The sequence below is a fragment of the Syngnathus leptorhynchus genome, chromosome 8 (assembly GCF_054491065.1).
Source record: "Syngnathus leptorhynchus isolate UIUO chromosome 8, UIUO_Slep, whole genome shotgun sequence".
In the NCBI taxonomy this organism is placed as follows: domain Eukaryota; kingdom Metazoa; phylum Chordata; class Actinopteri; order Syngnathiformes; family Syngnathidae; genus Syngnathus; species Syngnathus leptorhynchus.
This window is the reverse complement of record NC_141202.1, coordinates 7,918,203-7,944,451: the sequence shown is the minus strand read 5'-3', so window position 1 is coordinate 7,944,451 and position 26,249 is coordinate 7,918,203. Positions and strand designations below refer to the sequence as shown.

General features: G+C 39.0%; 2 protein-coding genes across 4 annotated transcripts in view; both read left to right on the top strand.

Annotated features, from left to right (window-relative positions):
* The first annotated feature begins 14,396 nt into the window (after positions 1-14,396).
* osr2 (odd-skipped related transciption factor 2) lies at positions 14,397-17,702 on the top strand. 2 transcript variants are annotated; one of them, XM_085918457.1, is made up of 4 exons: positions 14,397-14,611; positions 16,062-16,757; positions 16,978-17,077; positions 17,389-17,702. In XM_085918457.1, the coding sequence occupies exons 2-4, from the start codon at positions 16,105-16,107 to the stop codon at positions 17,461-17,463; spliced, it is 828 nt and encodes a 275-aa protein (XP_085774583.1). In that variant the 5' UTR covers positions 14,397-14,611; positions 16,062-16,104; the 3' UTR covers positions 17,464-17,702. The 2 variants fall into 2 exon arrangements, with proteins under 2 accessions (XP_085774583.1, XP_085774582.1); XM_085918456.1 differs by having other exon boundaries at positions 17,307-17,702.
* A 2,670-nt stretch (positions 17,703-20,372) lies between these two features.
* Positions 20,373-26,249, top strand: part of vps13b (vacuolar protein sorting 13 homolog B) — a 211,374-nt gene continuing 205,497 nt past the window's right edge. For both annotated transcript variants that reach the window (XM_085917565.1, XM_085917566.1), the window contains exons 1-3: positions 20,373-20,630; positions 21,228-21,386; positions 22,009-22,152. In XM_085917565.1, the coding sequence (XP_085773691.1) occupies positions 21,240-21,386; positions 22,009-22,152 (291 nt within the window). In that variant the 5' untranslated portion in view covers positions 20,373-20,630; positions 21,228-21,239. The remainder of the gene's footprint in view (positions 20,631-21,227; positions 21,387-22,008; positions 22,153-26,249) is intronic.

The window sequence follows — 26,249 nt, the reverse complement described above, 5'->3', positions numbered from 1 at the left end:
CTCAAGATAATAGCACAAGGAAGGAATATATGGAAAATTAGAAGAACATGAGTCTTTTGACTTCAAATCTGTTCATTCTGATAGTCGTGATGAAGAACACGACTTACTTTCATTAGAAAAATCTCCCATTTGTATTTCATAGTTAGTGACTTAGCTAGCCATAGACAGTCAAAGGTTTGCACACCAATCAAATAAATATGAGAAATGTGCCTTTGAATGCAACTCACCCTCTGTCCTAATTTTCACTACTTCTTCCTCCCTACAATTTTGCTTTTGAAGTCAGAAATGTCTGACTGTATGTTGAACCAAGTTTATTTATTCATCCATTTACCCCCAAAAAATCTCAAAGGACTCCACACGCTCACAATTCACAAAAATCTGTTTGTATGTTGTTGTGGACCTTCTTGTTCTCTTGTGTTTGTAATGTAGAGCCCTCTGCTACAACAAAGACTATTTTATCATAATCTATTTTGACAATTTGTTTAATTTGTCCACATGAACATATGGACACATATAGACACACACACGCAGAAAATTTCTCACTCCATGTAAACAAGACAGTTGTGTCATATTGATTTACAGAATTTGAGCGTTTTCAAGTGTTAAAAGCACTCTCAGAGTAAGTAGCTGAGAGCCCACCACATTCCATGGAACAACACCTCTGGCTGTAATGATCTCCTTCCATCAGGGACGTGCAAGAGAACACAAATAGGCAAGGGAAAACATTGAACAGGCCTTGTTTGAGGGTCATCACAGTGCCCTTGTTTGAAACAAGATCCAAAGCCCAAGGATTATATCAACCTGGTCATCAACATCTAACATCACAATCCCCTCTTACAGTACCTACGTAAAGTGGGGGGAAAAAAACATAGGCTGAGTCGTTTAACCGTTTAAAAATCTCATGACAACAAATATGGTTTTTCCATTCAACAAATCCATAATTGGTGGTACCATGCCGGGGAAAAAAAAATGTCATCCAGATGTTTTTTTAACTTCCAAGTATTCCACCTCACCAAAGATATATGATTTCTTTTTCATGTATGTCATCATCCTAAAGACTGCAGCATTAGCAGCACCAGAACAAGCTGCCCTTCCTGGCCACCTGACCCAAGTACGTCACTTGCACTTACACGTCGCCCTTATGAACTCATACTTGGCAAAAGTTACTGTTAAGAGGTACCACAACCAGCCAAGTGCCTGAGCAAAGCCTGGATACACTACAGTGACAACCATGTTTTTGAATGGACCGACATGACATGTATTATACCCCCCGATTCACCCAAAACGTGGTCAGAGATTTTATTATAGGAAGGAAGCCGTTGCCTCAGTCATACTGAGAGAAAAACACAAAGGCCACTGCCGTATTCACCTCACATCAAGTTCCGAAGCAGCTGTGGCTTAGCCGTAAACGAAAACTCTGGTTATGAGAACACCTCCCTCAGGTGCCATATGGTCTTTGATTTTCCCGAGACTTCTCGTTTTTTTGCCCAAAATCCCTTCCCACTATTCATGGAAGTTTTATGTTTATGTACTTCAGCTGCACTGATGCAGTGATGGCAGAGCAAGGATGCCAAATGCAGCCACAAGATTTACCACCTTTAAATGTGATGAAAAAGACGGTGAAGAGTTCAGACCTTAGTGATAGTCCTGAGTCAGTTCCCTTGGAAAAAGCGTGATTTTCAGTAACAAATGCGATCAAAATACAACAGAAGAGTGTGTTCCCTTTACGGAAACCAACTCTCAAACCAAAGCTGTGCAATCACCACATTAAAGAGCTCCCATTCTTCAGACAACCACTGGTATGCTGTGGGAATGCCAAGCTAGTGTTTTTCATTAGATTTCTCAGTTTTTTTTCCATGTTGATCTGGCAAATTAACTTACAACAGGCTGAACACAAGATGCAGCTTGGAAAAGAGCATTGCAGCAAATTGCTTTTATCAAAAACACTCACTAGAGCTGTTTACTTTGGGTGATCTAATAAAAAAATTAAAAAAAAGCTCATGCTGAGAGTGTTTCAGTGAGTTCATGTGGATAAAAGACCACAGTAAAGCTCAATACAAGTGCCTAAACCACATGAAGAGGGTACACATTTTATCTCCATCACGGCCATTTGTTTATCACTTATTGCTTGTATCTTTGCGAGACAGATTTTTTTTCCCTTCCCGATGCAAGCTCAAACATTGGCTTTTGATTGCTCAAAGATTGTTGCAATCTTTAATGAAGCACATAAAAATTGTAAACCATTTCATCTGTGAATATGTGCTGAATGGTCTTTTCAAAGCCAAGCACAATAGTTTGGTATATACTTCAGCACATGATTTGGGTTAGGAAGAAACTATGTGTAAGTAAACTGAAAAGAAATAGTATGAAGATAAAGAACTTCAGTGATGCAGTGCATCCTTAGTTCTTCAACGCAACAGTTGTGGAACATTCAAAAAATTAATCAATTTGGTGAAAATTATAGATTATGATTTTTGGCACATACTGAATTATTTGACACATTATTTAATGACAGAGCCCTTGACAAAATACTATCAGGTCTTTCTCTCATCCCTTATAGTCTCAACATCAATATTCACAGTGAGCACTTGCTGACTGTCATACAAAATGTTATGCAAAAAAATAAATTATTGTATTAATTCCTGAGATTTTTTCAAACCATTTCTGTGGTACTGTGTTACGCCCAGGGATTGAATAGTTCCATGTACTATTTCAAGCACTGTATTAAAACTCTAAAATTATTCCTATGGCCCCAGAATGGTCCCAATGGTTCACACTAGTTCAATATCAACCAACACGGGTTCGAGCGGGTCACATTTTTATCAGATTTCCTTAAATCACCAAGTTATTTGCAAAAATGGATAAGTATCCAAAAATGTAAGGGGTGTGGCAAGGTGCGCAATGGGTCGCTGTAGACCACGGACCACCCAGTTAGCGACACCGGCGGCGGGCCAAGTAAATTTAAAATCGTTTGGCTGTTTCATTTTAAATGCCTTTTTTTCTGAGCCATACTCATACAAAGATATCACTACAGTATGTGGGCTCCCAAGGGTTATGTGCTTTTTTTCAGTGGAGAGGTTAAAGGTCAAAATCAGCAATAAACTCCCGGTTCCAATGACCTTAACATAAGAGGAAGCTTAAAAGTCTTTTCACAGGTTTTCATTGATTTCTTAGAGTACAGAGATCATCAAACAATTGGTTACTGGTGTTCACAGGAAGCGAAAGTATCTTTTGGGCCTCCCACTGAGGAAAATAGTCATTACATTTACAATGTATTTAGCCTTTTGTTTAAAAAGATTAATTCAGTCACAAGAGGCCATTAAAAAGGGAAAAAAGATCATTTGTCACAATCCCTTGGGGAAACCTTCTTTTTTATGTTGACTTTTCAATAGTCGAAGGCCCAAAGGAGTCAAACTTACCGTCAAATGGCCCGCCGGACCAGATTTAGCCAGTTTCGCATGACCTCCCTTGTCACAAAATATATTCCCAGCTTCCATCTCCCTGGTGATTTTCTTCATAAATGCAGATAGCACAGGCTCTTTAAGGTTAATTTGAGGACAAAGGCTGTCTCATCCTATGTGTATAGTAAAAACATTCATTCATTTCTCATTTTTGAGACATTGGTTATACAAGTATTGCGGCATCAACGGATACCGTCACAGGGAGCCTGTGTGGCACGTGGCGTACGTTAAAATGGATCGGAGAAGATGATGAATGTGAGTATATTGTGGTGATTATGCAAAGTTTGTTTTCCCTCCCGGTGTGACAAAGATGCGTAGAAGATTGGAGGGGATTCCCATTAAAGGATGAGCAAGGTAGCAAGCCAGCCAAGCGTTCCAATGAGAATGTGCACTTCATTAGTGGGGAAAAGGCTGGGGACAACCATGTTGGGCCAAGTACTTTGAGACTCTGGAACAGCTAATAAAAGTCCATGCCAAGAGTCATACAAGTACACTTGAACTAGCACCAGTGAGTGAGTGAGGCAACCTAGCTCTCATCAGAAAAATCACTCGAGGTATTTAAAGACTGAAATAATACTCTGATACTCAATATTTTTGTGTGTGTATGCCAAATAAGCGTTGAATGTATTTTGTGCGCTTTTGTAGGGGTGGGAGTTGGGGGTTGCGGGGTAGCGGTCGGGGCAGGTGGTGGAGTGCAGTGCTGGTGAACGTTTTTAAAGGCCTCCCAGCATAATAATGAATTTTCTACAAAAACGTCCTCAGGGCCCGAGAAGTCTCTTGACTCCACGATATCTGAATATCCAGATCCCAGCCTTTGCAGCTGGGCTGGAACTGCTCTGGTTGACTTACACCACAACACTGTGGGGTGGGACCTAAAGGGCAGAGGGTCAACACAACTTCAGCAGCCACCCAGCTGTTTCAGCTCAGGGAGTGCGCATGAAACAATCCCTATACAAATATATACTACAATACACTAACTCAATGAGTGAAGTAAAGTGAATTTCAAGTTGTGATACCACAAAAGCACAAAATAATTGTAAGGGGGAGAAATGACAGCACGGGCCAAACAATGCAAACTAGTTGGCATAAAAACACAAGTGATTATATTTGGCAACAAAGTCAAACACAAAATAACTTTTAAAAATTGTACGCTTGTATTCTTATTGTATTCTGAAATAAACTGAAACCAAGACATCCAACATGCAGTGCTGGAATGAACATGACGCAACCAATGTTACTGTGCTCCGCTAACCCCAGAAAGACACATCTCGTGGCCAAATCAGGAGAAGCAGGAGGGCAGTCCACAAGGGAGTCCCCAAAGCTGCAGCCCACAAGCCGAAAGGAACACAACAAGCGGTGGCTGAGCCAGTCCCAGAACTATTTAAAAAAACAAATGACAGCCAGATGATAAAGCTTTTCAGTATCGGCAATATATTAATTGTCCCTGACTCTCAGTACCCATTGATCCATGCTTATACTGTGACATACGCATGGGAACAAGACAAATGTAAAGGTCAAAGGTTAAAGCCATATCCTATGATCCCACCTGACTGTTGACTGAAATGCTTGCACATCGGTAATTGACACCATTGTGATTGGTAGAAATAGGTTGTTGTGACTTTCTCCCCAAACTCATTACGTGTAAATCATGTAAACCACTTGTTGATAACCTGTTGGTAGTCTCAAGTGGGTGACTGTAATGGAAAGTTTTCTTTCATAGATATTAATTGAACTACTTCTTCTAAATATTCTAATATTCTAATATTATATTATATTATAATATATTATTATATATATATATATATATATATAATATTCAGCCTAATTCCGAATACTTTCTGAGGCACATCCATCTCTTTCCATGGGCTTCCTCCAACCCTTATTAATGCACTCTAATGCAAAAGGATATGTGACCACAAAGAATTGTATCTTTTGTAATGGCATAACTTATAGGAGTCGTGAGATAAACACAAAGAACTCATGCGTCTGGTTGTCCGGGTTTACAGCTTTCCGACCTGTCCATCCAGTGGAACCTCTTGTGACTCATGTCATGCTGTCTGCCTTCTTACTGGGGTCAGAAACAGTTTGCATTTGTTCACAGCCCAATTAAACCTACTTGCAGCACGCAAGACTGCATTGTTAGTTCGAGCACTCATGGAGAAGCAGGGAGCTCTTTCAAGATAAATAACTTTACAATGTTGGAGGGTCTCGTTACAATGGCAATATAACGAGCACGGACATTCTTACTATTTGTAAGAAAATGTTTCCGTAGGGTTCGGCTGACTTTATGGATGATGATTTGCCTCTGTCGAAATGTAAGACTCAATAAGAGTGCACTGGTGTTTCAGGAAGGCATTCTGAAAGAGACAATTGAAACAAAATTGGAAATGGATACTTTGAGATGTGGTAGTATAAATCACACATAAAATGACTTAATCATGTAATTGCCAAAGTGTCACAATTGTGACAATACTGATTTCTCCCCAAATTGCCAACATTTTCTTCTCTTTGTGTAAACAAAGTCACTGGACAGTGGCAAAATAACACTGGAATTAGACCACTCCAAATGCACTCAGCACATTGGAAGCCAAAACCAACTTTGGAATGTCAAATCATGTTATTGCTTGACAGGGTAATAAAAACAAATTGTTTTAAAACATGAAGAATAATCACTTCAGTTGAGTCAGCATGAAAGAACAGCGGCGATTTTGGTGGCCTTAAGCAGTATCACATCTTGAAGTCGATATTTTGTCTTGTGTACAAGAGTTGCAACAATGTAAGCCTTTTATGTTGCAGAGATGAGATGAAAGAGTCCAGATGGTAAAAATGACAGAGATCAACAGATATCCAGTGTTGCAATCATAAATAAAAAGCTGGTCTCTTTTGGTTGCAAGGCTTGCGGTTGGTGCACTAATAAAGAGCATTTGTATCAACTTCCTCTTTGCAGTATGGTATTTTTTGACACCATATGTTTGCCTTGCTGTACACAAACACCATCAACTGAAAATTCCAATAACAGCTAAATAAAAAACATAAGAAAAGCGTGAAGACTATTGAATTTCGGAATATTGAGCTTCCTTGTCAGGAATGTATTTTTTTATTTTTTTATCGGTTCTGTCTCACAATTCCCAAACATATCTTACATGCAGAACGCTGAGTATCAAAAAAAGTAGACCTAACCATAAAGTAGACTAACTATTCTGTGGTACCGGGACACCTCGAAATAGTTTGCCATCTTCCAACTTGATGCTTGTTACGAAGTGAGTTGAGTTCACTGTTCATTTTGTTCAGTTATATTTACCAAGTAAACTGCTATCAAGTAAGTTGCAATCAATTCCCGTGTTAAAGCCAGCTATACCTTTATGAACATTGACACCATTTCATAAAAGGAAAAAAATATTTACACTTTTATTGTATTCTTAACAAGTCCAACAGCAGTGGAAAGAGTCCACGGGCCTCTGGCGTGTCTAGTATGAACATCCCAAACACTGAATCACCTTCCTCCATTTCAAATCCAAATATTCTTCCAGCACATGTGAAATTAATGTTACATCATTTCTACGGAATTCTCACTTGTGCTGTCAAATCTGGAGCATATTGCCAAAAGTATTTCCTTTTTAGTACTCTCATAACAGAGATAAAACCCACACGGTTTATGAAAAGAAACTCAAATATTGGCAAGATAGTGCGAGGAAATGATATGACACACATTTACACATTTTAAAGGTGTTTAAGATTTCCCTTTTTTTTTAGTGTATCATTTTGGAATGATGTCGTTCCAATTTCTCCTTCATAGTAAATTGTTTCCTGACAATAAATTGATATCCAAATGGCAGCGGCGTACTGTAGAATGAGAATCAGGAAATGTTGTATTGGCTATGTAGGGGCCTCTACCAACTTGAGACCCACTTTTAGGTGTTTAATATAATACAGTAATAGTGTTCATCTACCACTAACACTTTGGCTAACATTATATGCTTTGCAGATCAACCCCGGGGTCTCTTAAATGTTCATAGAACATAACCACTTACACAATCCATGTGACGCACACCACTCATGCAGAAAAAGCTTTTTGTTTCCATGGAAGGTACCTTCAAGGCTTTCTGAAACATCAATTCCACAGAAAAATGGCATGATTTGTCCATGATTTGTGTTTTCATTCCATCTGTCTCAGTCAAGATAAAAGATGGCTGTGGAAACCAGCACAATACAGTTAACGCCTTCTTACAAATCCCAGTGACTTATTTCCATCTAAATAGAATGGAACGTGGTTTAAGAAACACTCGAAATGAACCTTGATGTAAAGTCGATGTAAATACAAAGTAGCCTGAACTTCTGTGTATTTCAACTCAGCAGACACAGCAGCCCACAACACTTGCATGCTTTTGCCACAGGGGGACCTTTTCCACCCACTTCAAACAAATACTCAAGTTGTGACTCCACTTCCCCCTGGTTTATGACAAAGTGCCTGTGTTAGTATAAAACAGGTCATTTGGACCTCCCTGGGACTAGTATGGTGGAGCTGTGGAACCTGCCAACATGTACAGCTGCCCAGAAGTCCCCAAGAGAGCAATAACTCCACTCTCACCTATATGCCGTAAACAGCTTAAACCCCTCTTAAAAGCACAAATACATTTCAGAAACAAGTAGACTTTTATAAAAAAAAAAAAAAAAAACATTTCCTGTCTGGGAGTTGACTACATTGACTGTATAGATGCAGAAGCCTCTAAAGTTTCCCTGGCAGTAGCCAAACTTTCCCCTTTACTATAAGTAGTGTGCATGTATTCTATAAATGCATTAGTGAAAAACGGTGATTTTGTGGGCTGGAGGGGAAGTGATTACGAGTGACTGATGAGAGGGAAACACATGCTCCCTGAAGACTGCACCTGTACATTAACATTTATTTAGTGTGTGAGTGACTGTGTGTGTTAGCGTCTTGGAGCGCTCCCCCCCCCCCCCATGTTTACGTGTGTTTCCAATTCCACCATACAGACATGCACACTAACAATTCAAACACGAGTGGATCAGTAATCCATCAGCAACATGCTGTTAAAAACGTTTTCAGTTCAAAGTGACGGAGAATAATAAAGAGGAAGGTCTGCAATGCTGAAGGGATATTTTTAGCATTCAGAGGAACAATTGGCTTTTTTATGGCAGTAATTTATTAGTAACTGATGTGCACAGCAACAACATATGGAACAAATAATGTGGATGACTTGAATTGTTAATTCTATGCTTATATGAAAATGTGGAGAAAAAAAAAGGCCACTTGCCTCCAGTGTTTTTCCCACAAGTCCTTCACAGCCATAGGTCCTTCTTGAAACAGCGTCAAGATCTGTATACAGTTTTTTTTTTTAGATGGAAAACTATTTCCTGACTCTTTCTGTGCTGGACTTGCATCTGGCACATCACAAAGAGAAAATAAGGCAAGGGAAGCAGAAGAAATTATACAAACTCAAACGGCACTGTTGATGTGGGAAAACGGGCTATTTATTGCAATATTCAGTCCACAACCAAATTAATCACTGAATGTTTTCAAGGTTTTCAAAGGGGACTGAAAATCATGACGAGCAGTCTGGTTCCCGATTCCTTCATCTCTCCATTCCTTACTTTAGCCCCTTTCCAGCTCTGGTTGTATCTCTCCATATTTCCAATGCTTCCACAAACATCTTTCCCTCCTTCCATTCTACAGTTCTTCCATTTGTTCATTTCATTCTCCATCCAGCTCCTTTCCTCTCCACCCATGAACAGTTAAAGCTTTCCATTCCTGCTTTCATCTCTCCATTCTGGCTGTTTTTCCATCCACCCAGGTAAATATTAAATACAGCGGGCACTGGGACCTTTTAAAAATGTCATTTCTGACAGCCTGGATGAGACATGCTTGCTCTCAGTTGATTTATCCCTCCAAGTGTGCTGCAGAAACTTTGTTAATGTCTTCTCATCATGGCAGTAACAACACTTCAGCGTGGCCAGGAAACAGGTGCAAGAATTTTACTGTCCATCAGTTTACCAGTGACATGGAGTAGAATTGTGCTTGATACCTTGCATCAGTAATAACACAATAGCCAAATTTCAAAACATCTAACATATAGACTGGACAATGGTGTTAATTTGTTTGTAGCGGCAACTCTGAGTGGGTGGCACGGTGGATCACTGGTTAGCACTTCGCCTCACAGTTCAGAGGTGTGGGTTCCTGCTCCGGCCTTCCTGTGTAAAGTTTGCATGATCTCCCCATGCCTGCGTGGGTTTCTTCCAGATTTCCTCACCCTGCATGGTAGACCGATTCCAAATTGTCCGTAGGTGTGATTGTGGGTGTGAATGGTTATTTGTTTATGCATGCCCTGTGATTGGCTAGCGACCACCTACCACCCAATGACTGCCGAGTTAAGTTCCAGCACGCCCGCAACCCTCGTGAGGAGAAGCGGTTCGGATGATGCAATAATGGCAACAGAGTTGTTGAGACATTTTGGGAAGTCATTTTGTGTACTTAGCACAAAAAACTCATTAGAGTTTGTTTTATGATAGCAATAAAAAAAAATGGAATGAAAGCAGGTCACGCCTATAATGTGACAGGAATGAAAGTAATGTCACGAGACATTAATATATTAATAATATAAAGAAAACTTTCCAACACCACTGCACAAACTTCAAGACTTTTGCCTACATCACTTTTGATAATGAATTATGGTCAACAGTAGACATCCACCCTCTGCTTCATCTGTTTACTACATATTTACTCCACTTGCCACTAGATGGACCAGAAAGCAAAAAATAAATGTCATATTAATGGCAGGCAGCACTACAGAAGCATCTGGCCAGTACAAACAGCCCAAGGGAAGCTATTTGCTGACAAATGGGATTCAGTGCTGAGCTTCAGCAGCATTAACTGGTGGGTTTTATTGGTTGAACGAGCACGATATCATTGGTTTCTTCGCTATGCTCTCTGGCAGCACGGATGACATGGCAAGGAGTGAAGGCATTTGGTCACGCAAAGATGTTGGGTGCTGTTTAACAGATGGCGGTAGACCAGTGAAGAAAGTGGCAATGGACAGCAGATGGAGAAAAGATCAACATGAGACCAAAGATATATTTTGCACACTCTCCATGCTGCCAGTCAACACTACTGGAAACACAACAACCATATTTTGTTAGATGAATGCCTCTGTCAGTGTCAATCAAAACTGAGCATTATTGCCTTTATAAAATAATAATTTTGACTGGTCGGTGCAGCTCAAAGTGGAATTGCGGAGTAGTAGTTTGGTTATTTACCAACAGGAGGCAATCTTGCATTATACACTCATCCAAAATGCATGTTTGAACATCCTAAAAAATGTTTCAACTGCAAACGTAACCACTTTGCAATCCTGTTTCAAATATTTTACAGCCAGCTTTTGAGATGGTACAGCCACGACGGCAGAGTTAAGTTGAGATCATGCAATATAAAAGAAGTATAATGTAATATAAAAGGAAATGACAACAGGGGGTCTTTGAGGGAACTGTTGTGCTGCATATAAGATGAGTGAATGTGTAGGTGGTGATGTGGGTGTTTTGAAACCGCAGGAGGCAGGCAAGACACACAGTGCTGCCTCCCCCTGCACTTGTAGTATGGACCAGACATCCTGTCAGGCAACATGCTTGAAGACACCAGCAACACACATAGAGAAACAAAGCTGGGAACTTCACTTTTTCTGTCTTTGATAGAAAAGGGAAGACAAAGATACCACAAGTGAGTACAGAGCAGAGGTCTTTATATTAAAAATTTGATTGGAATTTTTCCATGAAATTTTCATGTTTTAATGTATCACACATTTAGTCTCTTAAGAAACAAAAGATGGATGTCAAGGTAGGTTCCAGCACGCCCACAACTCTCGTGAGGAGAAGCGGTTCGGATGATGCAATAATGGCAAGAGAATTGTTGCAACATTTTGGGGAGTCATTTGTGTGCATACTACTTAGCAGAACAACCTCACCAGAGCTGGTTTTATGATCGCAATTAAAAAATACAATGAAAGCAGGTCAGTGACAGGAATGAAAGTAACAAGTAGTAATGAGACATTAATATATTAATAATATAGACAAAACAGACCTTCGATCGATCGATCGACCGACCGATCTATCTATCTATCTATCTATCTATCTATCTATCTATCTATCTATCTATCTATCTATCTATCTATCTATCTATATATATATATATATATATATATATATATATATATATATATATATATATATATATATATATATATATATATATATATATATATACATATATATAGATGCATTTTTAAAACGACGCATAATTAGATGTCATTACGGATGTACAGTAAATCTTTTGTGTAAACCTGTGAGAGCTCTCAAGGTCTTTACTGATGATCTAGTATATCCCTTTTCTTTTGATGGTCACTGTTAGAAGAAAAGTGTCGGCCATTACAGGCTTGGCAGCTGCGTGGGCCTCCAACACTAAGGCTCTCTGGGAGTCAGATGATCACAAAGAATGATGACGGTTGCTGAGACTCAAGCCAGTGTCAAAGGTCGTTGCATTAACTCTGACATCAAATAAAACGACTGTATGCATGTCTCAAGAAGAAAATGAACTCTGAGAAGAAAGGGCCGACAAAATTCATCACCTAATATGACCTATTTATCATTTGAGCTTTTTCGATCATTTAAACAAAAGCAGAAACATTTCCCTTTTCTTACACGATTCACTGTTACTGTTTTATATGAGAGGAAATAAAGAAACCACATAAAAGTTAACACTGGCATTGTAAACTTACCATTGCTATTTGAAATGGATGCAAGCGTAATTGCAAACTTTAACCAAAAATTTAAATGGGATCATATAAATGAGGCTTGAAATACATTCCGAAGAAAAACAGGGTACGTCCATGAGTTTTACAAAAAAGCTTAAAACTATAAATAACACTGCTACCAAGGGATTTAATTATCAATCATCAAATTCAAATGTGAAAGTAGTGTTTTTCAAGCAAATTAATGATAATACAAAATTATATTTAGCATTCAAACATGTTTAATCATATTTTAAATAATAATCCAAAATCATAATAAATAACATAAAAGTACATAAAAGTATGTACATAAAAGCTCAAAACTATAAATAACATTTTTACTGAGGGATTTAATTATCAATCATCAAATTCAAATGTGAAACTACAGTGTTTTTCAAGCAAATTGATGATAATACTAAATTATATTTGCATTCAAACATGCTTAATTGTGTTTTAAATAACAACCCAAAATCATAACAATTGACTTATAAAAAAATAAATGGGATGGGGTATATTATACTAAAATAGCTGAATTTGATGATGGAAGTCTGAGTAACATGACTGGAAACCACAAGCATGTTGTGTGCAAAAAATGTGTTGCACATGCTCTGCAGCTTGAAGAAAAAAAAAGAATTCTTCAGTTGTGCTACTGTTGGATATACGATTTGCCTGCTCTGTTAGCAGTGCTCATCATTTCACGTGTAACTCAATTTTCCTTAGTCCAAGAACATTTCTGAGTTTATAATGATCTGTTTTAGTCTTGTCCGTGACCGAGGTCTGAGATGTTTTATTTTTAAATATTTATTATTACTACTATTTCATGATGTCATTCAGTCCAGTAATCTCTGATTAAAATGTATGTTTTGGCAAGCCCGTGGTATATAACGTTTCCCTAATGGACAAACACATGAGTAGAGAAGGCCTTGTCGATATGGTAATGCATCAATAGGTGACGCTGCAGACTCGTGGACTGCACCAGCGTTTCTGCGCGTCACAGGCAGCCGCTGCAAAACTTCATTCTTTACAGTTACAGGACCACATGGAAGTTTGAATGCTGTTGGTATATTTAGTAGAGGTTATACCTATAATAATAATAATAATAATAATAATAATAATAATAATAATAATAATAATAATAATAATAATAATAATAATAATAATTAAACCATATATTGTATTGTTACGTGTTCAAATATTTAAATGTTATGTATTGTAAATTTATATAAATTATATATTTATATAAATTTCTATATTGAATCAGCAAAATAACTCAAATCAACAGTTTTAACGGTTGAAATAGTTTACTTGAAGATATGCATAATGCCCCTTTCCGTGTATGAACCCCAACGTTTGATTTGATGCTCCTATACGTCTTCATAAACTCTATTTACAAACACAAACCGGCGAAATTAATTAGATATTGAATAATGGTACATACAGATATACAATTCTTCTCATGGATTGGCTGGACGTACACATCTACTTAATAATATTTGGTCATGTCGCTTGCTCATGAATTTTAATATTGATTGCATTGTGCATAATATACTTTCACGTATTCGTTGTGAATAACAAAAATACAAAACATCTCAGTTTCAAACAAATTGCATTTTGTCTATTGTAAAAAAAGATGAATAACGAATGTCATTGCGTTAAGCACATTATTAGCACTTGAATATATATTTCTATACAATAATATCAATAGCTTCATCAGTAGCCTATGAAATATTTTATTCTTACCCAAATGACACAAATGATTTAATGGGCTCATCTTGCAGCATGCACGGTTAATGGTTTAAAGAAAATCTTGTAAGGTAGTCAGTCACATATCCAAAGGCAGGTATCATGGACTCGGGGTACAATCAGACTTTCGACATGCACTTTATGTCTTCAAAAGCATGACCTCTCTGCTATGTCTATAAGGTGCATTAAAGCGAGGTAAAATTGAGCTTAAAAGGGTGCTTCTCTCGGCTGTGGGGCTCTAGTTGCTATCCAAACACAAATAAACAGAGGAGGAACATTGGAATTAATGATAGAGAAGGAGGGGGCGTGCCGGAGGCGGGCAGAATGAGCCCATGCAGGAGCCCTAAAAAGTGAAGAATCGGTGCGCATTACGCACACTTGCAGCCTGAGCTGCGAACGGGACTCCCACGGTGCTGCTTGCCTGTCTTCCAGACCCACTGATCACACTTCATGAGTGTGCACAGGTCCGAGGCATCGCACTTGGCTGCATGGCTGTGAAAGTTCCATGGACTTGGAACTTGGAAAACTTCTAGTGGCGCTGTACTGGAGCCGGCAGCTTCTGTAGTTACTGTGGATTATTGGCATACCGTAGGATTCTGACAGCTATTTATTGGGGTAAGAATGTGTTTGGAAGGCTACATTCTGACACGCGTCACTCAAAGTGCACTTTGTTTTGTAACTTTTCTGTCACTTCAAATACTTCTGATGAAGGCGCGATTAAGCAGCGAGCCTGCAGCTGCAGCACTACCAGCAGCAGCTCTTGTCATCTCTGCATAAACTCAATCAATCGATCCATAAGCGTGATTAACGCTCTTTGTTCAGCAATGTGTGGGTGAAACTTAACTCTTTTTTAAAATTTGCTTTAATTTAATGCTCACCAAAAAAAAAAACGTGCAATGTAAACTTTTTTAAGCGTCCGGAAAAATGAACGCACGGAATACGGGCGTGCATGCATGCGTTCAGGCAGACTCAAAGTGTAAATGCAGTCCAAAGGTTAGGAAGAACTTGTTGATCAAAGTCGTGAGTTGGCTATGGCAGAGGAACAAGTGCCTGTATGGTGACTTAAACTGCACCTGTGCAACATTATGTTTAACCCCATCCTGTCTGAGCGGGGAGACCCATGATGAGGCCAAAAGAGCAATTCTGTGAATTCAAACATCTGTGAAATTACCCAGGCCTTTTCATCATCATCATCATCATCATCATCATGTGAACACGTAATCATAGTGCTTACAAGTTGTACGTTTTAACCGTTTCCCATTGTAGGAATGTTTAATTTACTTTGCGTTTTATTTCAATAGATTACAACTATTATTCGAAACAAAACACGAGACTCTTCGAGCAAAAATAGGGGTTATTTTTCTTGTTTTGCTTCTCTGCTATTAAGGATGATTTTCATCGTGAAGTAATCAAGCTCTCGCTCTTCTCTGTGCTGAAATGGACTTCGATTTAGTTCATTTACTGTTGGCAGCTCACTTGATTTGTCTTATTTTTTTAAATTAATGAAAAAAGTAGCTCAATGTCTTGAAGTTAAATCGAGGGAACAGAAATAAATTGCTCCCCAAAAACTATTAAACAATTAAATAAACAAGGCGTGCTTTACAGCAATGTAACACAAGCCTATCCACTTTATAATAACTATATCAAACATTTTAATATGCTTCAACATGGCTCATATGTCCTCAAATAATGTTAATAAATCACGTTCAATTTTAACATATGGCTCCATGAATTGAAATGGGAAACAGCTTGCGTTTAGCGTGCGCTTTAATCCAAAGAAATGAACTACATGTTCATTTATGTTTAACTCCATAATAATCACTTCATACAGTGATAATTTTTTGAGAGCATTTCTTATAAAAGTGAAAATATGATGAAAAGTCTCCGCGCGCTCTTCTCTGACGCCCGCTTCGGTGTGTTAAATTGGAGGAAAGAATATTGCTTGCTTACCATTTATTCCCATTGTAAGATTGGACCAAATGACGAATATGCCTCCTCCTGCAGCAGCATTAATTGTCTGTTGTGCGCACACAACTAACAGTGAACATGTTCTCTCTTTTCCAAGGGGTTGTCGGCGTGTCCCTCTCGCTCCGCAAGTGTGAGCCGCAATGGGGAGCAAAGCTCTGCACGCTCCGATCCCCCTGCACCCGCCCCTGCAGCTCACTAACTACTCCTTCCTGCAGGCCGTCAACACGTTCCCGGCCGACCAGCTGCAAGGACTATACGGCCTTAGCGCGGTGCACACCATGCATATGAACCACTGGACTCTTGGCTACCCGCACATCCAAGGACTGAGATCGACTATAACAGAAATGGCAGCCGCCCAGGGCTTGATGGACCCCAGGATTCCATTCCCGGCTTTGCCCTTCACCGCCGCCGCGCACCTCTTCCATCCAAAACAAGCCTCAGTCATGCACGGCGTGCCATCGCTGCGCAAGGACAGGCCGAGGTTCGACTTCGCCAATCTGGCCCTGGCCGCAACGCAGGAGGACCCGCCGAAGGCTGCGGATTTGGCCAAGCTGGCGTCGGGACTCGGGGGAACCATAACCGAGCTGAACAAGCTGTCCCCGGACAGAAAACCCACAAGGGGCAGGCTCCCGTCCAAGACTAAAAAGGAATTTATTTGCAAGTTCTGCGGCAGGCATTTCACCAAGTCTTACAACCTTCTCATCCACGAAAGGACCCACACGGACGAGCGACCCTACACCTGTGACATTTGCCACAAGGCCTTCAGAAGACAGGACCACCTCAGAGATCACAGGTAGGCTACTCTCTATATATATTTACTATCCCGTAATAACAATGACATGACGCACGCATAACGTCAGAGATTGTGACACAAGCCATGCTGTCTCCAAAGCTCCGTCATGCACCCACAATCCAGACTTTTGCAAATGATGAATGGCCACTGTATTAATTTTTTTATGAATGTGCGGTCAAAATGTTGCCTTCTTGTGCATATAATTATTTCTGTTTTACAGATACATCCACTCCAAGGAAAAGCCATTCAAATGTCAAGAGTGCGGGAAGGGATTTTGCCAGTCCCGAACTCTAGCAGTCCATAAAACCTTGCACATGCAGGTGAGACGGCAATATCACAAACATATTTATATGCCGCTTGTTTACGATTATAGGCTAATTCACATGTGATGCTTGAACAACTGCATGCGTGGGGATGTTCAAAAGTCTGCTGTGCTCAATCGTGTAAACGCATACGTTGCAAAAGAGTTTGCACAATGGAAAGATATTTATGATCATAGTTCGATATAATTGAAAGGAATAATCCTTTGCTTGCTTTAAATCTAAACAGGAGTCTCCACACAAATGCCCCACATGCGGAAGAACCTTTAATCAAAGAAGTAACCTGAAAACTCACCTTCTCACCCATACAGACATCAAGCCCTACAGCTGTTGCCGCTGCGGAAAGGTGTTTCGGCGCAACTGTGACTTGCGACGGCACAGTTTGACACACAGCCCACACCAGGACTTCTAGGTCAGGACAGAAATAAACAAAATAAACGGGGGGGATGAAATGGACACGAGAAGAGGAGTCAGCATTTTTTTTCAATGCATAGACAAGATCCAAACGCGGATATTGCAAATTGCGCATGAATCGATTGCGCAGCATGTTGGACAACACCATGTAAATATCAAGACCATGTACATAAAAATGTATTTTCTGGCATTCAAATGACAAAGTTGTTATAAAAAAAATTGAATTGTATTTTAGAAATAAATATTTCCATTACATATATCTGTGTGCTTTTATTTTTATATGAACCAACGTTTTTTGAATTTATAGGTGCTATATGTTTACAACTCCCGCCGCAGAAAGTTTATAGTGTTTCACAGCGGGTGGAGTATAAGCGAGCAGATATCGCTCAACAGATAGGCATTTGCAGTAAAAAAAAAAGAAAAAAAGCCCTTGGTTCATTTATGAGGAAAAATCAGCTCGTTATGACAGTATTAATACTACAGAAGTGTTACATAGCATGATCAAGCCATCATATTTATATCAAAATTACAGATGATCATGTTACTGACTTGCCGAGTAATGGGACGCATATAGGTCAGGATACAGCAGTCGATCTTTATATATTTTTGAATGCTACGGGGCAGGCTGAAGACAGCTTGATTAATTAAATAATTACTTAATTACTTCATCACCGTGACCGCAATTTTTGCGTCAAGGGAATTTGAATAACACCGCAAGAGCGGCATCCAATGCATGGAGAAAATAATAAAACTTTTGGAGATAAATTAAAGTCAGCTAGGTTTATTTATTTATATTTTAATAAAATAAGATAAATAAAAACATGTAAGTCATGAGTACTTGTGAGTGCGCCAAAGTTCATATAGTTGTAGAATGGGTTTGATAGAATCCAGCTATTGATCTTAAATATGAACCCCCAACACCGTCGGATCTGACAAGCAACACAACACAATTATCTTTATAAGGTACTCCATGCATCCTTCTTTATTTGACTTTCAGGCTTGGTGTGTGCATGCACAACAGCCACATAAAAAAATCTAAATGTGTACAGTTGCTTGAATGTTACATTTCCGTTGAACGGTTTTATAGACCCTCCAAAAACACCAACGACAAACAAATAAAAAAATAATAACAGAAGGTTTTTTTCTGGTTTTAATTTATTTTTTTGATGGGCCGGATTAACAAGGGCCCATAACTGGAAATCCACTTGACTTTGACTGCAAGTAGGTCACTATTTGCCAAGTGTAAAATCTCCAGCAATGCCGTACCTTCATGTGCATTTTTTTAAATAATAATAATAATAATAATAATAATAATAATAATAATAATAATAATAATAATAATACAAAGAGCACAGTTGTTGGAATATTATGCGTTTCTAGATATGACAAGCAATTCACTTATGTTTCGTGTCAAGATGAAATCATTCAGAGGGCAAAATTTGGTTATTTTGCTCTGGCTGGACATCTCACAATCCAGATGCACAGAAGGGCTCGCGTTTCTCGCTGTCCTATTTAGATCAAACATAAAAACGGTGTTCTGATAAAACAATGACATTTACTGGAATAATAACAAAATAATAAAAATGAGAATAAAAAAATGTTATTATTATTTGCTGAATCAGTTGATCACCTCTTTGTCTACGTAGGTCAAGATTGACAAAAACCTGAAAGCAAAATAGCAAAAGTAAATGGTTAATTTTAAATATGTACGTCATTTAATTGTCACATATGGCAGTGACTTTGCATACTTTTATGGTTAAATTGTTATCCAGTAATGCTTCATGGTCAACATCAGATATTTTCAATAATGTTGGCCAACATGCAGTTGTCATTCAGACAGCTCACAAAACTTTGAAATTGTCCGTTTCAGCAGTTCATGATGTTGATACAGCCTCTCAGATAATTCAATTTGCTCATCGGCAATGCCATAATAAAACTTGATAAACAAGATTTTGTCATGAAAATAAATGAATACAACAATAGTATTACCTGCATGTATTAATGCAAGCTAGAGACGGAACATGTCTATAAGTTTGGAGTAAATTTGCAATAACCACTATTCCACACTTGCTCTGTATAGGTTCATGACCACCTCTTTCAGTAAAGATAAAGACAAAAAAAAAAAAAAAAACACACACAAGGAAATCAATAAGAAAATCACAAATCTTAAATTTGAGAAATTGACTCATTTTCTACCGTTATTTTCCAGTTTATTTAAAATGGAAGTGCTTATTCACAACCTCAAATATAGAGAATCACTGCAGATTCGGAGTTGTGCCAGAAATAATAATTCTAAATTTGGTTTTTGCCATTAGTTGGCATTCTTTAAACTTGCATCTATTAATCCACCGACCATCTGAAACTATGCACACACGCAAAGAAAGTCCGCAAGACATAAATTACGGAAAAATACTGACCGATGAAACCATAATCGAAATGAATGATGGTACAATTATGCATGTAAAAAGAATACAGTATTAAGAAATATAGCTGCAGAGAGATGCGCATAATCTGTGTGCATGGCGTCCTTTCTCTCCTCCCACTTATGCTTCAAATAAGGCCAAAGTGTAAAATTTAAATCTGAATCCATTTGGTCAGATTACACCTCCCTTCTTGAATATTCAATTTTATCGCGAAAGTTTTGAAACCCCAATTAAATTTAAATGCACAAACCGGTTGCTTGGCTAAATGACTCAGACTTGCCTTTTTTTTGGGTGGATTATAAAATATTCAGTTGTAAATCCCAAATCATCGATTTACATGAATACATACAATTCATGATTATACATACAATACAGTGAATTCAGCTCACTCCGTGACACCAGTCGTGAGTAAAGAACTAGAAGCTCAGTTTTACCAGGACACGTAAAGGCAACACCACCCATGCGGAAGTTGTAATCGTGTTTACCGATGACGTTGACTCCGGAGTGTCAGAGAGCTGCAGCTAGCGTTTGATATTGCAATGCAATCGTAATTTTCAGTGCAAATAGAATAACCGGAGAATCCAAGATAGGGTCACGCATGTTTTTTTTGTTATAATGCATGTCTGCCCGAAACGAAGCATAGCTACTCTGCTTCGCATCAGCGGCGTTGATCACTTCCAGTGATGACAGTTCAAAGCTAGGCTAATCACATAAAAGTAAGTTTTCTGTCAGACCCTACTGCACCATTTTGGAACAAATGCCGTTGCACACGCGTTTGCGTGCACCTTTAAAACGCGCTGTCGATGACAGTGGATCGGGATCACTCCAGTCGCATGTGCAAAAGTGAAGGCAGGTTAGCTAAAAGGTTGACACTGGTACTAAATTGTCAAGTTCATGCATTGAACATGGTCAAATAAGTAGTGACAGCAACCTTTGCAAAAGGGTCTACTCTGCACATTCCGCCCTTGATTTGTCTTTGCTGTCATGCATGCACTTGAAGTCTCTGCACTTATGTTTGCACAGTCCACACAAGTGCAACTTTTAAGTCATTGAATTCCTATAGGTACTATATTGCAACCGTTTTGTTACAGAAATATAACACCCCCTTGATAGAACAGCAGTGACATTGAGCAAAACCTACATATAAACATGATGGCTATTTTGTGTATGTGAGTAGTTATCAGCTGGCCCTTGTAGGATTTGTGTATCAGTTGGTGAGTAATCATCAGGCCTTTGCAATAAAACACATGAGATTTAAAAGTAGCAATGCTTCAAATAAAAGTGTTGTCCTTTCTTTAACAAATGGTTTACAGAGGAGGGACAAGATGTTGGAGTCCTATGTCACACCGCTCCTGATGAGCTATGTGAACAAATACATAAAGAATCTGAAGCCATCTGACCTGCAGCTGTCTCTCTGGGGAGGGGATGTCGTGCTCAGCAAGTTAGATCTGAAGCTGGATGTGCTCGAACAGGTACGTTTTTTAGTATGTGACCTCTGCTGTCTTGAGCCTATTTTCATTCCAAAGGCTACACGTATTGGATTGATAGGTACTTCATCAAAATGACAATAAAATGAAAAGAAAGATGTGTTGTAAATTCAATACATCCTAAAGAATATTGTTAATAATCCTTGTAAATTTTAATGCTAACAATATAAAATGAGGATTCCAAATTGTGAAAAAGCACATCAATTTCTCTACTCTCGGACGCTGGTTTTCCATGACACTGTACGGGCAAAGGTTCTTGCGTATGGATGCAACCTGCGAGGCCGTTATCAAGGCTTGCCGCAGTTTGCAAGCAAATTTACAGGGTAGTCCAAAATGACCCTAAACAATGAATTGCCAAATAGAAGGCGCTCGCTTCAGGCAACTACCGTTTGCTTTTGTCGCCATGTTGTTGTTTGGTTAAACGCTGTGTCCGTCCACACAACATGAATCACACGCAAAGTGTCCTCCACTGACTCGGAGGTGAATCAATTCAGTGGATTTTCTGAATCGATATTGAATTGTAAGGGGAACTATTGAAATGTACTGATAAATCGATAATTTCACCCATCCCTTGTTTTTACAAATCTACTGTATTTGTCATTTATAGGAATTGAAGCTTCCTTTTACATTCATGAGCGGTCATATCCATGAGCTGCGTATTCATGTTCCCTGGACCAAGCTTGGTTCTGAGCCTGTCGTCATCACCATCAACACCATGGAGTGCATTCTAAAGCTGAGGGATGGAGACCAGGTTTGTTGCTCGTAGCAAGACTCTTTTTCTTTCAATGTACGGCACATTCTGAGCCTTATTCGGACAATTGCTTTCTCCATATGCCAAATGAAGATATTGTATTCCAGTTTTGTCTGTTGCAGGTTCTTTATTAGAATATATATGCACATTTACACCCTGGTGCCCATGCTACAAAAAGTATCTCAAAAATCTCTCAACATTGTGCATCTTTTTAATTGATCCTATATCACCCACTCCAATTGGTCATACTGTATTTACTAAATGAGGGGCCTCAAAAAGATAAAAAATAGTTGCAAAATTGCCTTAAATTGGTAGAGACCCCAATTACGGTAAAAAAATCAGTCCAATGTGAAATGTATCATTTTTCATATCCGACCAAGGTCCTTTTTGTATATGTGGATATACAATACCGTATTTTTGCACCATTAGGCGCACTGGATTATAAGGCGCACCATCATTGAGTTTTTTATTTTAGAAATTGTTTCATATATAGTGCGCACCAGATTATAAGGCGCATAAAATAGAAGCTATACTGCATCAAACTGAGGTTGACTAGGGTTGCGGTATGCATCCACTAGCCAATGAGCCCTCAGTAAACAATCGCGTTTCTCAAACTATCTCCTATAAAAGTGATCAGAATTGACTAAAGTTCAATCAACACCTTGGTACTGCTTACTTATGTTTCCCTTCCATATTGATCCGTAAATTTACTCGAAGCATTAACGGAGCAGCCTATTTTGAAATGAAAGAGCCTCGTGCGTTTAGCAGCTATCATTCGCCACCCGCAGACTCCCATGAGCCACAGCAAAGTGTAAACAATCACGTTTCTCAAACTCTCTCCCATAAAAGTGATCGGAACCGACTAAAGACTGATTCAACACATTGGTGCTGCTTATTTATGATTCCGTTGCATATTGATCTGTAAACGTCCTCGAAAACATTAATGGTACAGCCTATTTTGAAATGAAAGAGCCTCACGGGTACAACAGCTATTCAGTGATGCCCCCTGACCACGGTTGCCATAATGCTGGAAATTCATTCATTCATTCATTCATTCATTCATTCATTCATTCATTCATTCATTCAATTTACTTCTAACAATTTTGACTTGTCATATTTTCCTTTATATTTGATGAAAGGCCAAGTCAAACAATTGCCATCCATGCAAGTTAGATATGGCTAGTACATTTTTTTCCCAAAATAATCTGTAAGACTTTTAGTTTTTAAGGTTACAAGATAAGTTTAATGATAAACTGTTAAAGGGTCATAGTCTGGGTTATGTTTACAGTTTGAACCATTATGGACAATTATAAACCTTTTTGGAAAGCGGGTCAGTGTTAGCAATGTTTCGCCATAGCAACTATACTAGCACTTTTTTATTTTTATTTTTCTCGACAGCTTGGGAAACTTCTCCAGATATTAGAGGATGAGGCGTTATCAGCAGAGATTCTGGCTTGACAGTGGTTGCAGTGGGTGATAACACTCCCAAGCAATCTATATTTCTTTACAAGACAGATAAGGCTTTGCTGAGTAACTCTTTTCCGGTTTTGGCTCTGTCTTTGCCTCGTGTGGGAGTTTTAGCACTGCTGAGTGCATTTGCCACTGCTGTTGAGACTCTGATTGATGCACTGCTTCAGGACGATTAGGGGAGGTGTCTCGAAACATGCTCTTGGTATTACAGAACCTTTTCTTCAGTTGAATTCCTTCCAAAGTGTTTTAAGCTTTATAAATAATAGATAGTATCCATCTTGTGTAATTGCTAATGATGTGATTCTGAGATCCACCTCTTAAATTCCTTTGAATCAAAATAGAACAAAAATAAACTAGGTAAATACTGCAGACGAAAAATGTAGAAATTGAATGCGACGGTTGGAGAGATTGTAGGCGGAGGTGCTTTTCAACTGAGCTACTGAACTTACACATTTTTCAGGGTCAAGTAAGTTTGTATCTCAATGTTTTTTTCCATTCATGATTTTACTTTGCTCCCATCCATTCTACTGCATTTGGGTCTGTTTCGGGTCATACCAAAGACTATAAAAATGGGACCCATTGCCTCCCTGCTTGGCACGCAGCATTAAGGGTTGGAATTGTGGGGGTTAGATCACCAAATGATTCCTGAGCGTGGCACCGCTGCTGCTCACTGCTCCCCTCTCCCCCAGGGGATGGATCAAAATCACATGGGGATGGGTTAAATGCAGAGGACAAATTTCACCACACCCAGATGTGTGTGAGACGATGATCATTGGGACTTTGGGACTTTGACTTTTTTTTGGTCATTCCTGAATTATATTTCTTTCTCCCTTTTTGTCCCCCATATATATTTAATGTTTTGTTTTTGGAAGTGCAATGATCTCCAAAATGCCAATGGGAGGATTGCAAAACATAGCTTTTTGGTCTGCCACTTTAAGTACCCATCTTCCAAGACAGAACAGGACCAAGTCTATTTGTGCTTGTAAATCTCCACTTACAAGGAGCATAAAAGACATAGGACAAAGTGAAACAAGGAGAAGAAAATAGCCTGTGGGAGTTTGCAATCAGAGAGCAAAAACTGGTTAATCTCTGTCCTGTTACCATCCGGAAATCTAGTCTTTGATTCTCCTGCTTTCAGGCAACAAATGGCTTGCAAAGATTGCACTATAAATCCATCTGAGCATCAGTTAAGCTCGGCTTTGTCTTCAGGGAAGAGGAGTCAGAAGCCGAGAAAACGGAGCTTTGAAGCTTTCCTATAATTCAACCGCTTGTGATTAAATAGATAGACACAGACGAACAGGGAGACAGACTGACGAACAGTTTTTGTGTTTTTGTTTAGGCATGCCAAAATCGAATAAAAACAAATGTGGAGGGTTTTCACAAGACTGCCTTTGAGAATGATATCACCTTTATCTAACCTTGGATTTAATGTGTTAATAATGCTCATAGTTCTGTCACTTATTATTTGACTTGGAACGAGTACAAGTCAAACAAATGATTTCTGGCAGGAATGTAACAGTTTAGAAAACATAATCAATTGTGCTTTATCAGTTTCTCCCTGATTTAAGTTGTAACAACTCCAGAGTGACCCAATGCTCGGAGCAGGTTGGCATTCCACGCAGATTTAAAGCATATGTTGTCATTCATGAATGTAAGGCGGCACGTCATTCTACCAGAAAACATCGTACTTAGCCGCCATTACCTTTGAATCAGCTAATTCTGGTGCAACACTGCTTTGTCTTGTCTTTGAGGTTTAATGAAGTTTTGGGTTCCTGGTGGGATGATGTTACTGTTGCTCCTTAGACACAGGAAAGCAGCCAGAGGAAAAAAATGAAGGCCTGCGGCTTCTTCTATCCATTGAGTCAAGTGGTGATCAATACACTCTGGACAGGATGCTGCCACTGCTCTGCTTAATCCTTGCTTTCAGCCCTTCCGGACTGTAGCAATTCCTCAGTGGAGCCAATTACTTGCTTGCCAGGCCCATGCACATATGGAGAATTTTGAATTCAGGTTGCCTTCTCTGGAGTTACAACAGGTTCTTTTCAAATATGCTGAAATGCTTTTTAAAGCCCTATAAAAGGACTTGTATGTAGTTACTTGTAAGAGACTAAGCCACGTTAGACAATGACTGGTTTACAGATTTAACATGTTTCAAGGACACAATTGAAATGTTCTGTTTACCAAGTATGACAGTTTTCCATTTGTGAAGTCAATTCAATACTTTTAACAATACGTCAGTTGTATTAGAACCCGGTGTGTGAAAGCTATGTGAACGTGGCGCCTTATCCATCCCACTCGCATGCTCAATCCTCTAGCAATTTGGCATTGATGTTTATCAGCTCGGATGAAAAGTCTTCTCCCGTTTCTTTTTGTTTGATTTGCTGGGTTTAGAACTTTAAAATTCTCCAAGAACACTTAGGACTTTGCCGTGCCTGCCTTCCAGCTGTACCTCACATGTGCAATTAAGCTGTCAAAGTAGCCTCGGCCACTGCTTGTATTGTTCTTGGCGCTCGATGTGTTACTCAAGAAATGCTTATGCCTTTTATTATGTGCCTAAAGCAGTGTATACAATAACGACTGAATGCAAGAAAGAGCGACCACCACTGTTGTGAATATACTGTTGTATA